This window comes from Rhineura floridana, chromosome 15, assembly GCF_030035675.1.
Source record: "Rhineura floridana isolate rRhiFlo1 chromosome 15, rRhiFlo1.hap2, whole genome shotgun sequence".
NCBI classification, from domain to species: Eukaryota; Metazoa; Chordata; class Lepidosauria; order Squamata; family Rhineuridae; genus Rhineura; species Rhineura floridana.
Genome location: NC_084494.1, coordinates 28,888,546 through 28,904,419, shown reverse-complemented (window position 1 = coordinate 28,904,419; position 15,874 = coordinate 28,888,546). Strand labels below are relative to the sequence as shown.

At 45.5% G+C, this 15,874-nt stretch overlaps 1 protein-coding gene across 1 annotated transcript in view; it reads right to left on the bottom strand.

Moving 5' to 3' along the window:
• SPACA6 (sperm acrosome associated 6) overlaps positions 1–15,874 on the bottom strand; it is a 75,788-nt gene that overhangs the window by 46,951 nt on the left and 12,963 nt on the right. The window contains exon 2 of the mRNA XM_061597739.1: positions 2,738–2,798. Coding sequence (XP_061453723.1) covers positions 2,738–2,798 — 61 coding nt within the window. The remainder of the gene's footprint in view (positions 1–2,737; positions 2,799–15,874) is intronic.

Genomic DNA, 15,874 nt, shown 5'->3' with positions numbered 1-15,874 from the left:
CAGCAGCTAGGCTGGCACAGCCGGGTGCATCACCATGGTTACCTGCTGCCATTGTCTGGCCTTTGGGTCAGTGCCCGTCTCCTGTCCCCCCCCCCGCCACTTCCCTTCCTTTCCTGTCTTGCTCTCTCACTCTGGCCTCTAATGAATTCACATCACGCTGTATTGCGGTATGCTATGCCAACTTGCCTGCCAGCAGGCTGGCCCCCGTGAGTGCCAGGCAGCCAGCCCTCTGCCCCCACCCACCTGCCTGCGAGGCCTTCTCTGCTAGCCAAACTGCCCTCAAAATGCCAGGACCCCCCCCGCCATCCCCATTGCTCACCCTCCTCAACCATTATCATTACCTGCCATCTCCTGTGCCAACCCCTAAGTGCCAACTAGAGAGGCCCTCCCCATGCCATCAATCTTTCCTTCCTTTTTTCCAGTCCAGAGAGTGCCAATCTTTATTCTAACCCCCTGCCCCCCCACCTCAGATTGCCAGCTGCTGTGGCGTACCGCTCTGCTGACCCACCACCCTCCTCCCACAGCAACTTGTCTCCCCAAGTGCCAACCAATATTCACCCAGCATGATTCCTGCCCCCACCCCCCGCCCTTGCCAGCTCCCAACCACAGCTATTTCAGATTGGAATTCAAAGTGCCCCTTAACTGCCAGCCCTGCCCCCCCCCATACAGGCATTCACAGCCGTCCTCCACACACCCCAATATGTCTCTCTTTCCTCATAATGTCTCAGCTTAAAAATGACCTTTGCAGGGGAGGCCAAGGGGGACAATGGCAGGAAAGTGCGGCCTGTTTGGGGGAGGTGGGCAACAGAAAGGAATCAGGCTTTGGGCCTAAAACCTTATTCCTTCAACGCAGAGTGGAAGTGGGGAAGCTGGAGAGGGGGTGGAGGTCCAAGGGCTGCTGTTGTTTAGCTGTACCTTTTCTATGGCTTTCTAAGAGTACTGAAATGACATATCCCAGTTTTTACAGCTGCAGTGGGTCTCTCTCTCTCACACACACACACTCTGTCCACCTCTCCTTTTCTTACTATTTCACTTTCTTGTGAACAGAAGGCCTGAAATGGGCACAGACACACACCCCTTTTCCTTGTGAAAATTTTCGTGGGGAGGGAGATGTTTGTTCTTTGCCATCTGTGAGGGCCAGGGGGTAGCACATCATCGAGCCACCCATCCCTGATTGGCATTCCTACCTGGCTCCACCTGTTCGTGTGACTTTCTACAAACACTGTGCTGCTTGACCCAACTCTACCACCACCACCACCCCTTCTAATGACTCCCCCTGACCTTCCCCCTCCCTCCCCATTTCTTCTCTGTCTCTGTCTCCCTCACCCTTTAATGAAAGTGAAACGGCGGTCTGGCTGCCAAGGGAACCTGGGTTTCCTAGCAACGGCCGCCTAGGCCTTGGCATTGTGCCAATCCACCCTCCCTGTGCCGATCCATCGCCCATGGCACCCGCCAGCCCCCTTCTTAGTGCTGCACATACAGCTTCCATCAATGCTGCAATTCTCTCTTCCTCTCTCCCCCTCAACCCTGACCCACTGCAGCTTCCCCCACAGCCACCTCTGTTATTCCTCCCCACCTGACTCGAGTGGTGCTTCTCACTGGCAACCCTCTCATCCATACATTGTTTCACCCTTACTTTCCCCTTCAAATAACCCTTTCTTCTTTTTGACCCTGTGCTGGTTTAAAAAAAACAAAAAGAAACACCAGCTTTTACATACAGACAAATGGGAGCTGAAGAGCTGAACAAAATGCAGCACCATGGAAGGAGGTGTCTGAACAAGACCTGAAGGCTTGCATCCCCCCTATTACCACCACTATACCTTGCTCCTGATGCTTATAGCCAGGCTGGATTAGATTCCCTGGGAACCACAGGGCTCCAGGCACACTCCTTCCCCCCCCCCAATCTTCCAGCCCAGAGGCTGATGGGGGAATTCCTGAAAGGCCTTCAGTCCTGTTACACAACTGCACTGCGGCCAAAGAATTTTACATCTGAGCCTGAGGGAGCTTAGGCTAATGTTCGGGACAGAGGGGCAGCAACACCAGAACCCTGGGTGCAGGTAGGAATAGTGAAAGAAGGCCACTGGCCTTTGCACTACTGAAGGATACCGAAGGATCTTGCCTACTGAAATCTGCAGGCACACACAGATATCCGAGGGTGATGGATCCCTGGAAGGGCGTGGGACCTGGAGGCCATGTGCCAGAATTAACGGGCACCCTAGGAGAGAAATGAAGAGCTCGGGATGCAACACTGGTGGTCTCAAGACATCAGCATGGCAAACCCTTAAGCAGTATATGCCCTGACATTCCTACATTAGATGAAGAAGCAGGGGACAGGGTCTGCTCTGACTGCAGAGCTGCCATTGTGCAAAATGTGTCTCATTTTGGCCCGCCTATTGTCTCCCTTTTCCTGGTAGACACCCAAGGCAAAGAAACCGGCAACATGGCCCACCAGGCTGCAGAATTTATCTGGGCTCCGCTACGGCGAAGATAAACTGAGGAACTCCAGCTCGCCTTCTCACTCACGGGGGCCCCCTCAATTAAAAAATGAAATTCTGCCTTTACGTTCCATCCAGGTCTCCCCTCAACTCCAAAGCAAAGCACCTCAGTATCCCAACACCATCAACCAACTTAGGGGCTGCCCCTAAATCTCAGTCCGTGGCACTGCAGCTAGCCCAAAACAAAACTTTTTGCAAAATTGGCACACAAAAAAAGCAAAGTCTTTAGCGTAACACCTCACCCTGCTCAGGACGGATTCATCTTCGGGGCTGCAATCTTCGGGGTTCAAGCGGGGAGATGCCCTGGGTTGGGGGGCAAAAGAGAGAGAATGCAGGTTAGGAAGTGAAGAAGAAAGAAAATGGAGGGATTTGGCTGGCACAGAGGGCGAGAGGGACGACAGGCCGGGAACCCTGCCAGGCTGTGCCAAGCTGGGGTAGCTGCTGCCTGAGGCTGGGTGCAGGGTGGGAGAGGAGGTAACAGAGGGTGTGGGGCATAATGGCACAGAGTAGTTGGAAGGGAGATGGGGTGCTTTGCTGGGAGAATGAGTGAATGCTCAGTGCCAGCGTAGGGGGGAAGAGAAAGAGAGGGAAGGAGGGCGGGAGAGAGCAAAGGAGAGAGGGACGCTGGGAAAAAAAAAACAGAGCTCTGGGCCATGATCCAACAGCCGTGGTTAACTCTCTCCTCCCACCCCACCAGGCTCAGCTTGGCTCGGCAGGAACCTTCCTGCCTCAGAGATACCCAGGGCTGGTCTGGGGTAACTAACCCCTCAATGAGACAGGACTGTTCTTGACAGCCTATTCTCCTTACACGCAGCCTCAGCCAAAGAGGGCTGGCACTTTCTAGTGTATTTCTTTCATCCAAATGCAACTGTCCCTATGGCCAGCAGACAAGTAGGGCTTCCCAGCCCATTTTCCCATCTCTTTTAGGGGGTAGATACAGCAATGGTCTTTAATCTTTCAAAACTTAGGGTCCAGATTTAACCCCAGGCTTTAACACGAAACCAACTGCCCCAACTCACCCTCTTTCTTCCCCTTTTTACAGTGCTTCATTTTTTCCCTCCTCCTCCCCCCCCCCTTTCTGACTTCCTTCTGCTTCCATCCTCATGGCAAGGCTAGCCAGGATTTTTGCACCAGCCGCTGATACACAAGTGACCGGCAGTGGCAGCCATTTTAGATTTCTCTCCCACCTCCTGCACACCACTTCTGGCTGACACACACACTTGGCGTCCCTGCATCTTTCTGGACAATCAGGGAAAAGCAGAAAAAGCAAACAAACAAACAAACAAACACACACCACCACTACTAGCTCTGAGGTTTTAGGGGTACTCTTTCTGAGTCCCGCTTAATGTAAAAGAGGTAGGATGTGCAAACAGAGAATTCTCAGATGTGAGGAGGGCCCTGCTAGTTCAGATGAAGGATTCACATAGTCCAGAAACTTGTTTCAAGCAGTGGTCAACCAAATGCCTCAGGGAAACCCATGGACCCAACAGTATTTCTCTGCCACCTCCACCTCAGCAACTGATATTGTATCCCCCGCCGCAAAAAAAACAGCCGTACTGCCTTTGAATATGGAAGTTCCATTCAGCCACTGTGGCTAATAGCCATAGATAGGCCTGCCTTTCCTCCATGAATAGGTCTAATCTAAAAAAGCTAAGCCTGTGGCCGTCACCACATCCTGTGGCAGTAAATCCACACATTAATTATGCACTCTGTGTGCATGTGTGTACAGAAGTACTTTGGAAAATTCTGCCCTGAATCTATTGCCAATCAATGTTTTGAGAGAGAGGGAGAAACTTCTCTCTCCCTGCACTATGCTTAATTTGATGAACCTCATGCTCCGTGATATTCCTGCATGCTGTGCAGAAAGTAAGTCCTAGTGCTCTGTGATCCTTCCAAGTCTTGAGGTCCTAGTCTCACTGGATCTCGCCATGCTCTGGAGCCAGCCTTGATTGCTACTCACTACGACCCACTTCATGTCAGATCACAATCCAATTGTGAGTCACAATAACTCCCTACCTGAGTATCACTAATGTTTTACAGGGGCATCTTCACATCAGGATCAGGGCACAGGAATAGAATTTCAGGAGAGAAAGGGAGGCAGGCAGAACCTGCTCCAGTTGGACTGTCTCCTCTACCACCAACTGCTCTGTGGGAAGGATCTTGATAGCTTTTGTTTGGCTATTGTTTGTTGTGATTTTATGATGCTCCTTGTAAGCTGTCTTGGAAGGATTTGAATCTTGAAAGAATAATTATAGTAAGCAAACAGCAGTCTCAGATGTGCTTATTTAGCTTTCCCTGACTTCATGGCAAACCATGCACATCCCCAAACAAATACTTCATCCGTCTACATGGCAGATACAGGAAATTGCAGATTATGCACTGGTGGCAGAGACAATATAGAACTACTGTTGCATGAAACCCCAAGCTACATTGGCCCTATACTTCCAAGTATTGCATCCCACATGCCCTATTTTACACTAAAGCACTCGGCACAGAGTGCAGGGTGCTCTCAAGTAGGGGCCTCTTCACTGCATGGAGCAATACTCCTCCCTCCCATTTTTGTACAAGCAAGTATTTCCTTGTCTATTGAGGCTTTTGTGCTTGAGGCTAATTTTGAAGCCTCCTCTTCTTTCTTCAGTGGGAGACTTTAAGCTCGGTGTTGACAGAAGGGAGCACAAGTAAGGTTCTTGAGAACCAAGGAGATCCCCATGAGTCGGATTTGTCTTCAGATCTTAATTTGCCATTATGCTCACTAAGCATCCTTGGGTAAAGGCACAATCTTTCAGGCCATGTCCACTGCACTGCATGTCTTGTGGATCCATTGAATGTAATCTACATACCAGTGCCTGTGCAAATCTGCACAACAGAGTAGGTCAGCTGCATATCAGCTGTGTTGCAACACACAACTGAGCTGAGACCTGCACTGCAGAATGACACGATTGCCATACTAGAGCCTGTATGAGATCAGAAACAGGGCTTGGAGCAGGCCATCCCATGACACAATGTTCCTGATTCTATGAGGGATAATACCCTGCCTTTTCCATTTTTACATCAATGGAGCAGCAATACTAGAAGTGGGACACACAGAATTCTGTAGTTTCCCTGTTGTGTAAAGGGTTCTGTTATCTGTTCCTACAAATTCCCACTTAGCATCCTTGGCATTTCAGTTGTAATTGTTTTCTGAAAGACAAATTTCCAGTTCTTATGTTTACATGAGAAACTCAAACATGTGGTAAATCTAGTGAATCTCGGGGAAAAGGACTACATCATAAATAGCAAACAAATGCAAACTGATGCTGTGTTACTTCTTGACACTTCTGTGCAAGGGCTGTGGATGCATGTCGCTTTGGAATCTTCAAAAGTTCTGCTTTCATATAGAATAGTCCCTAAAACACTGGCTAGCATTGTCAATGAGAATACAGTCTGGCTACTTAGAGAATGGGTTAGTTATTCTTCTGCGTCTCAAGGAGGAGTTGTTCTTTTATGCCTTCTGGTAATTGTTAGTATTCATTTTGGGCTGGCACTTTTCTGCAATCTGAACATGTTCGTGTTTCATCACTTCCTCACAAATAGACAGGGCCCATAACTCAATGGTAAGCACTTGCTTTCTGTATATAATATCCAAGTTTAGACCCTGGTCCCTTCAGTTTAAAATGATCTCAGTTACCAGGGATGAGAAGGACCTCAATGTGGAGCTTTGGAGAGCCGATGCCAGACACAGACAATACTAGGCTAGATCGGCAAATGGTCTCACAATGCTAAGCAACTTCATATGTTTGCATGTACTATGGCACATGCACAGGATGGGCCTGTAGCTCATCCAAATATTGATCTGATCTAACGCCTGCAGGTAGCAGCAGGTGATTGTTTGGACAGTAGAACTGTAATGTCCTGTATTCTGTATTTGTACTGTATTGGAGCAAAAAATCTTAATTTCACATATACGCTCATGGGGTCTGAACTGGCGGTGACCGACCAGGAGAGAGACCTCGGGGTTGTAGTGGACAGCATGATGAAAATGTCGACCCAGTGTGCGGCAGCTGTGAAAAAGGCAAATTCCATGCTAGCGATAATTAGGAAAGGTATTGAAAATAAAACAGCCGATATCATAATGCCGTTGTATAAATCTATGGTGCGGCCGCATTTGGAATACTGTGTACAGTTCTGGTCGCCTCATCTCAAAAAGGATATTCTAGAGTTGGAAAAGGTTCAGAAGAGGGCAACCAGAATGATCAAGGGGATGGAGCGACTCCCTTACGAGGAAAGGTTGCAGCATTTGGGGCTTTTTAGTTTAGAGAAAAGGCGGGTCAGAGGAGACATGATAGAAGTGTATAAAATTATGCATGGCATTGAGAAAGTGGATAGAGAAAAGTTCTTCTCCCTCTCTCATAATACTAGAACTCGTGGACATTCCAAGAAGCTGAATGTTGGAAGATTCAGGACAGACAAAAGGAAGTACTTCTTTACTCAGCGCATAGTTCAACTATGGAATTTGCTCCCACAAGATGCAGTAATGGCCACCAGCTTGGATGGCTTTAAAAGAAGATTAGACAAATTCATGGAGGACAAGGCTATCAATGGCTACTAGCCATGATGGCTGTGCTCTGCCACCCTAGTCAGAGGCAGCATGCTTCTGAAAACCAGTTGCCGGAAGCCTCAGGAGGGGAGAGTGTTCTTGCACTCGGGTCCTGCTTGCGGGCTTCCTCCAGGCACCTGGTTGGCCACTGTGAGAACAGGATGCTGGACTAGATGGGCCACTGGCCTGATCCAGCAGGCTCTTCTTATGTTCTTATGTAAGTTGCCACATTTGCAGACTGTTGAGTAAAATAGTTAAGGAAGTGATCATGCGGGCACTGTGGAAATATACCTGGGAATGGAATGACCCGCAACAGCCATTGCAAGCAGATACCTGGCTGGAAAATACACAGCTTTCTTAGCTTACAGAAAGGTTAGCATCAGTGTACAGAGAGACAACATTTCACACACAAAAAGAATCTATACTATGGACAAATTGGTTAAACTGCCATTGCATTTCACTTGGTCATCCTTCCTCAAATTGGTGTTCTCCAGATGTTTCGGACTACAACTCCCATAATCCTTGACCATTGGCCATGCTGCCTAGAGCTGATGAGAGTTGTAGTCCAAAACATGTGGAGGGCACTTGGTTGAGGAAGGATGCACTAAAAACCCAGGGACTGTAGTCATGTGTAGGGGAGCCAGAGATAGTCTAACAGAGACTTGTCAGCACCTCAGTAAACTACATTTCCCAGAATTCTTGGTGTGGAAGCCATAACTAGGATGAAACCAATATACATCTGGCATGCAGACATAGCCCCAAAAGAATATCCTGCATCATTACTAGTACAGAGGATACCACACTGTTGTCATTCACAAGAATACTTTGGTAAGTGGAAAGAGAAGAAACTCTTTATTTTGGCCACGGTAACATATAAACAGAAGATGGCACAAGTCGTATCCAAAAGAGAACGGAAGCTTTTCACTTCTTTGTGCACTGGGCTTCCTGACAATATCCAGGAGAGTATCTTTTCTGCTCTAGGGAGAATAAGGATGACAGAGCACAAGTGTTGGGTTCCTGTAGTCTAGATGGGCTAAAAGGGGGACAACATGCCAGGAAGAGTTTAAAGTGTTGAAGAAACACCATGGTGGGTTCCATGGTGAGGTGCAATGTCCTCTTCTACACATGCTGGGGGGGGTTACATTACATCACAGATGGGAAACCTGTGGCCCTCCAGATGTCGCTGGACTACAACTCTCATCATCCCTGCCCATTGGGCATGCTGGCATGGGCTGATGAGGATTAGAGTCCAACAACATATGGAGGGCCGCATGTTCCCCACCCCTGTTCTACATGATATACAAAGCATGCTATTGTTCTAAGCCTACTAGCAAGAGACTGCCAGTGGTAGCTTCAACCCAAATGCTTCTAATCTGGCCTTTAAAAAAAGGGATCCAGATATAGCTACTTATGACTTCAGTGCCTGAGCAAGACTCCAAAGACTTCCTTCAGAGGTTCTTTTGTATTTTATTTAAAAAGTTTTGCTCAGTTCTGTACAACTAGGAAACTAATTTTCGGGAAGAAAAATGATTTGAAAAACCTGTTTTCATTATGAGGAAAAGACATCTATGGCCTGGTTCTTCAGATACTTACCCATCCAGACCAAAGAATCCTGTTCTTAGAAGTGAAGTGGAGCCACCATACTCTTAATGTAATGCATGATGTGAGCGCTCCTTGTGAGCATCTGCCTGTGCAAAGCCTGAATTGCACAATTCTCCCATCTCAAAAAGGGCAGGGGAGATTATGCAGAGGGCCTACTTGGGACGAACACCCACCTGTGTGGACCATCTATAATACAGACTCTGTATCACACCATGTTGCACTAGGAATGCAATCTTTGGCCCAGGTAAGTATCTGAAATAGACCACAGTTTGCCAGAAATCCTCCCATATCCCTTTCAAAAATACCAATTGTTTTTCTGTTTTTAGCAGATGAAAAAGGCTGGTTTCCCAAAATGGGAGAAAATATTGACTACAAAGTTTGACCGAGAAATATCCCAGGTGTTTAGTTTCCAAGGTATTTAAATATGTGATGCTGTTGCCTGGGAATCTGAAGAATTTTTTTCAAGAGTCATGCCTCAGATGCCAGTGATTTCATTGGGCACAATCCACCAGTAGCTTCTCTTGTACAAGCCCTGCTGAAGTGAACGGGATCACATTTGGGTCTATGTCCAGAGTAGCACACTTACTTAAAAGCAACACATGTCCAAAAAGCTATTTAGACCAAGGCCGCTAAGTCTGGAAACTGAATATTGGAATGGGTGCAAATAGGAACATGAGGCTACTTTTATGAGGAATTAGGCTATTTATATTGTATATTAATCTATAATCATTTTAATTTGTTCTGAACTGAAAATTATGATGATTTGCTTTGATACAGAATACACTAAACCCCTTATTCAAGCTATTTACTTCAAACCAAAATTAATGAAACCCACAAACCCTGGGAACCTCAGATTTAAATGTTTTCAGCCAACTTCCTAGCTGCAGAATAAGAAAAACTTCAGACTCTGATAAATTTTGAGAATGCCCATATCCAAATCAGGGCTGTAGAGTCGGAGTTGTGGAGTCGGAAGCAATTTTGGGTGGAGTCGGAGTCGGTAGAAATGTACCGACTCCAACTTCAAAATAAATTTTGATTGACAATTTTTTAAAAATATAAATTCAAAATGTCAAAGAAGCTTCCCATGAAGTCAGCTGTAGTTGAGCATTTCACCATAACTCAAGATGGAAAACATTTTGTGTGTCAGTGTATGACACAGGACCCAGATGAAGACAAATGCTGTGATGCCAAGATCAGCGCATATTCAGGCAGTGATAAAAATGCTCCTACCAAGAGCTTCCAATTTAAAAAGACATTTACAGTGCTTTCCAGGGCTGTGGAGTTGGAAGCAATTTTGGGTGGAGTCGGAGTCGAACAGTAGAAAAATAGAGGAGTCGGAGTCGAAGGTTTGGCGTACCGACTCCACAGCCCTGATCCAAATACAGAAATCTTTCCATTGATACTAATACACTATAATAATTTCTCTTCCCTGTATTTGCAATCTAAAACAGGCACTGTTCTTTTTGTGCTGAATTAAGGGATCTCATCCCATCCTACAGTTTCTTCTAGTTTGCTTCAATAGCACATAGTGCCTGAAATATCTTACAAAATTATTGCTTCTCACGCTTCTGCTCCATCTGTATGATAGATCACAAATCTGATCAAATCTTGTGGCAATCTCTAGTTCTGACCTTTTTCTAGATTTGGAAAACAAGATCCATTTGAGACTGAGTTCTTTCCAGAATGGACCCACATTGCATGGGTTCAGGACTATTCCAGAAATGGTATGCAACTTGGGCTTAGAAGCCCAGAGGTCTCTAACACAGAGAGGCAAGTTAAGGTCCTAACTAGCCTTGGAGGAATAAAAGGCAGGTTCTAGTGAGACCTAGGATATATCCAGGCAGTGCTAGCCCATACATGACATGCCCAAAGGCATCTGGTGCAGTGCAAGGTGAATTGCTTGCTCTGCCAAAACTCTTCAGAGTGATACAGCAGGGAAATTATGGGCTTCCTGATATTGTTGGATATAATTCTCATCATTCCTGACAACATACGATGGGCCGCAAGTTCCCTACCCTTATACAACTTGGTTCTACTTATCCCTACCTGATATTTGATCTCTTCTGGTGTCACTTTGATCTGGTGAGCCATGTATATCTTGGTCCTTGACACTGTCATTGGTCCAGCTGTTCTGGTGCAACTGATGTGGTAGAGACTGCCACCTTTCTCCCATTAAAAACCCACATATTTTCTAAACCAGAGATAGGGAACAGCTTCAAGCCATTGTTGGAATCCCAACTTGCATTAGTCCCAGCCACACAGCCAATGGTCAGGAATAATGGGAGTTGTAATCTCTCTTGGTGCTTCTATCTGCTAACCAAGTGCTGCTAACTGTTGGACTGGCAAATTCAAAGCTCATGCTTTCCCTTTTTATGGTTCCTTATCTTGAAACCAGACTTGAATTACACAGTTCCAAATAGGAGCCACCTTCAAATAGAGGACTATTTTCTGAGAGGACTTCAAAATACAGAACTGTCCTCTGTAAAGCAGGTCACACAGCCACTCTACCTCAAACCTTTATTAGGCTTCTTTTTAATTTCTACTTTCAGATTGTGCACATCTTATCTATTTGTTGAACTTCAATGTGGTTGAATCACAGATCTAAAAAGGACCTGGAGGTCATTTTATTCAAAACCCGAGGCTGAAGGCAAAATTTCCAGTAATTCACAGCCTCACCAAAAATTAGTCGACTTAAATATAGAGCAGTGAATTCTGCTGCATGGACCAATTTGATTACCTACCTATGCAAAAAAGGTGATTCAGTAGGAGAAGATGGACAGACCTGCTTTGCATGTGCTCACATCTGCAAATTATAGAGGTGCTTCCATATCAGACTTTCTTAGTATTATGCAGTCGATGCTCTTCCACAAACAAATGGAAGTGAAATTAAAACTGTGGTTTCACACACAAGCTAATTTTCCAATTAATATTAACTATTTTAATGTATATTTTATAATTTTTTGTAAATTGCTTAAGAGATTTTATTTACAATTAAGGGGTATACAAATCCTGTTAAATAAATAAATCACCTGTCCTTCCACACTATAAATGTATAAATGGATGACTGTGTAGGTGGACAGAGGCATATGGTGCACTGCAGGTCTGATCCTATACACCCCCCTTTTTGTTCTTACCTGCAAAGACATGCACACAAACTCAATTATCTTTCATGCATATTTTTTTCAAAAAAGAAGCATTAGCAAAGTTCATTCTTTATGCATAATTGAACTTTAACACATTAATAACATTTTATTGTACTTCTGCCACATAAGCACATGTGCGCACACGCACACACATGCACGCGCGCACACACACACACATATATGAATTTCAAATATTGCAAATTCAAGCTGCTTAAGAGGTAATGACAGGAGGGAACCGCATTGCAGAAAAGGTAATAGAAGAGGCAGGTAATACAACATTGGAAGCAGAAAGCTGTGGGCAAAGACACCATCACCAGCCACATCACCAACCCATGTCACTGAACACTCCTGTGTAAAAGGCAAGCACTACACTGATCTACATGTGCAAGGATTGCAATGAAATCATTTGAATCTGAAAAAATGACACTATATTGGAGAAAAGATGGGAATGTAATGGTTTGGGAGCACTGTTGTCTGGATTCGCTGTCTGGAACTACTGAATGAACTGTGTCAACTGTGCCAAAAAGTGGATCTGTACAAAATGAGTTTTGTATATATTTGCATAACTCATCCTGCTTCTCCGAGTCACAGGAAGTGGCAAAGATCTATGGAAGGCACAAAAGCCTTCTCAGATTTCTTCTCAGATTTCCATTCATGTCAACTGTCCCTGCTTGCCAGAAACAATCTCTATTTGTTGCTACCTGTCCTGCTAAATCACTGCCTCTACAAGAGGAAAGCCTTATTAAAGCTTTGTTAGCTTGAACTGCTAGAACTGTAATTCTTCAGAGTTCAAGTTCCTCCCCAGGATCTCAAGAAGGTGCATTTCTGAACATGGGAGAAATGGTGGATGCATGACTGTAGTGCACATGCATATAAAAATGTATGCACATGAACACTAAAGGCGCTAGGTAGAGCAAACAGTGCCACTTTACACACTTCAGATGGTGGCATATATTTTGAAATTGTGGCGTGCATATTATTAGGCAATCATGTTTTTTCTACTATATCTGTAACCAAAAGAACAAACAGCATCTTGACTTCTAAATCAGCAGAGAACAGACTATTGCAGTCAATGAATGAAGCTTACAAACAGCCAGCAATGCACAATAGGCAATGCTCAAGCGGTGATCTCTGGTAGGAGGACAAGGGTGTCACACACAGGCATATTTTCATCTGTGCAGTGTTGGAGGGTCTGAGGTTTACCTGGCATTGCCCACACACCTTTGGGCACATCTTCACAGCCTTAAGGGCTAGCAGCTTGCTTTTACTGTTAATGGAAAACTGAGGTTCTTAGTATGCTAACATCAGTTTCTGTGCTTGGAGATTGCCATTACAGAAAACAGGGAATACACACAGTAACTTATTCCATCTACAGAACATAGTGTGCAGCAAGCAGAAAATAGGAACAAGCAGGATGTCAATAGGTAAGCAACAGTTTAGTAGAAAATTTCAGCTGACTGAAAAATCCTTTCCCAACCCAAAATATAGTCATCATTTGGATTCTGAGTTCAAACGCAACCAGCTATAGCCAAAACAGGGGCAAACCCCCACAATAATATGTAGGAGTTTCTCAAACAAACCCCGCCCTCTGGGCTCTCTAAAAGGCACACCTGCAAGACAACTACCCAAAAGCCAGCTAGATTCTCCAGTCCTCAACAGAAGTGCCTATTGAAGAGGTAGGTGCTTTTTTCCCCAGGCTAACAAAGGGAAGCTGGAAATGTATGCAACACAATCCCATCATCATTCCCACTAACCATCTAGAAAGGTACGTGTCAGCGTGGGTTGGAGACCCTGGACTTAGCGGCCTTCGGAAGTCAAACCAGTTGCAAAAATCCATCAGATCACTAACATAAGCACCATGCAGATACGCTCAAAAGCTAATATGCAGAACTCCAAATGCCACTGGTAGTCACGTCAGCCTTGATGCTTCGTTAGAAAATAAAAACTTAGCTGGTTGGAGGTAGAAACAACTTCCCTGAATCTATGGAACGATGAGCTTGGACTTTCCATATTTTGGTCCTAGCAATGGAAAGAGGAAACAAACTGCACACTGCTTGAGTTTTGGTTTGGCATGGGCGTGGGTTGTGTGTTTTCAACAAGGCAAGACAGCAGCTGCCTTATTCCAGGTGAGAATATTTGTTCATCTAGCTATTCTGTATTGTCTGCTCTGTAGTGCCTACTCTGGTAGCAGCTCTCCAGGATCTCAGGCAGAAAGAGGGCCTTCCCTGCCACCTCCTACCTGTTCCTTAACCTGCAATTACCAGAATTGAACCTGGGGCCTTTTGCTGCAAAGCAGATGCTCTACTACTGAGCTATGATCCCTCCTTTATTGGATCAAACCAAGGTCCATTTAACCCAGTATCTTGTTTCCAATGACAGGAAACCAGAAGCCACTGGAAGTTCCATGAGCAAGGCATGAGGCAATGGCCTTCCCTTGTTGTTAATCCCAGTACCTGTTACTCAGGAACGTACTCCCTCTGAGCATGAAGGTTCCATATAGCTATCACAGCTAATAGACACAAATAGATCTATTTTTCAGAAATTCATCTAATCTCTTTTAGAAAAGCTGTACCAAATCACAGGTCCACACCATGTTAGGGTAGCAAATTATCTATTAGGGTAGGCATCCTGTCCCTTTCCCACTGCAAGGCTTAGGGCCTGTATTTGTTAGCACATTACTGTGACTCTCTGCCTCAGGGACAGACAGATATGACAGACTAGTAAGTCAAAGTCTCCTCTTTTCGGCCAGTCAGGCTCCAAGACTTCTCTCCTTATCTTTGGAGGACTCAATAGGAGCAGACATGCTCCAGGATTTATAGTGCAGTCCTAAACATTGTTACCTAGAAAAGCATGTAAGGTAAATGCAGCAGCTTATTCTCTCTAGTGCATGTTTAGGATTGCAGGCTTAGTTTGGAGAGCAAGAGAAGGTAACTACCACTTAATCAGTTTATCTGGAGCAGAGGGTTGCAGGTCAGCCTCAGATGGGTCACACTAAAGGGGCAATCACCATTTTCTTTATAGATATATATATTATTAAGAGAAGGGGAAAGAGAGGATAAAGCATGAAAGTGGAAGACAAGGGAAGAGATAAGTCATAAGAACATAAGAAGAGCCTGCTGGATCAGGCCAGTGGCCCATCTAGTCCAGCATCCTGTTCTCACAGTGGCCAACCAGGTGCCTGGGGGAAGCCTGCAAGCAGGACCCGAGTGCAAGAACACTCTCCCCTCCTGAGGCTTCCGGCAACTGGTTTTCAGAAGCATGCTGCCTCTGACTAGGGTGGCAGAGCACAGCCATCATGGCTAGTAGCCATTGATAGCCCTGTCCAGCAGCCATTGACAGCCCTGTCGGCAGGGAATAGGGTAAGATGGTGACATTCATACATCTATAATGAAAAATGAATAGTGGGTCCATTGTAAAAGACTGGGGTGAAAGTTGGGTCCTAGACTAAAAGGTTGAAGACTACTGACAAAATAAACAAAGAAAGCAAACAAAAGCAGTGGCACTGATACATCCACAAGCAACTCCTTTTTTTTTTTTTTTGGAGGTAACTCACTGACGGTTGCATTTTGTTCAAAAACTATAGAGGAGCACCAAAATCCTCAAGCCTCCAAATCTTGACAAAGCAACAATGGGGAGCTCAAAAAAAAAAAAGACAAAGAGGCAGGCATCTTCTCAACACAGCCTCATCGATTGGGGATCCACACATTGCGCATACCCTTTTTATCTTCATCAGCATTTCTCCCTCCACTTGGAGACCTTTCCCAGACAACATGCATGGTTTTAGCCGATCTGGACCTTCCATCCCAAAACAGAGCTGGATGGGGTGGGGCGGGGGATGGATGAGGGGCAATGTCTTGGGAGCCCACATCTCCGTGCCCCACCTCACATGCTCTCCTTTGCTTGCACTCTTAAGTGAGCGATCGGCCTCAACTGTTTGATTTCCTGAAAGCCCAGTTCCTTGTGTACAGAAATAATTTTGACACCTGTCCCTTCAAAAGGCACCACCCCTACCCTTGGCCCACAACAGCATCAGAGATAATATTGAGGGAGGGGAGATG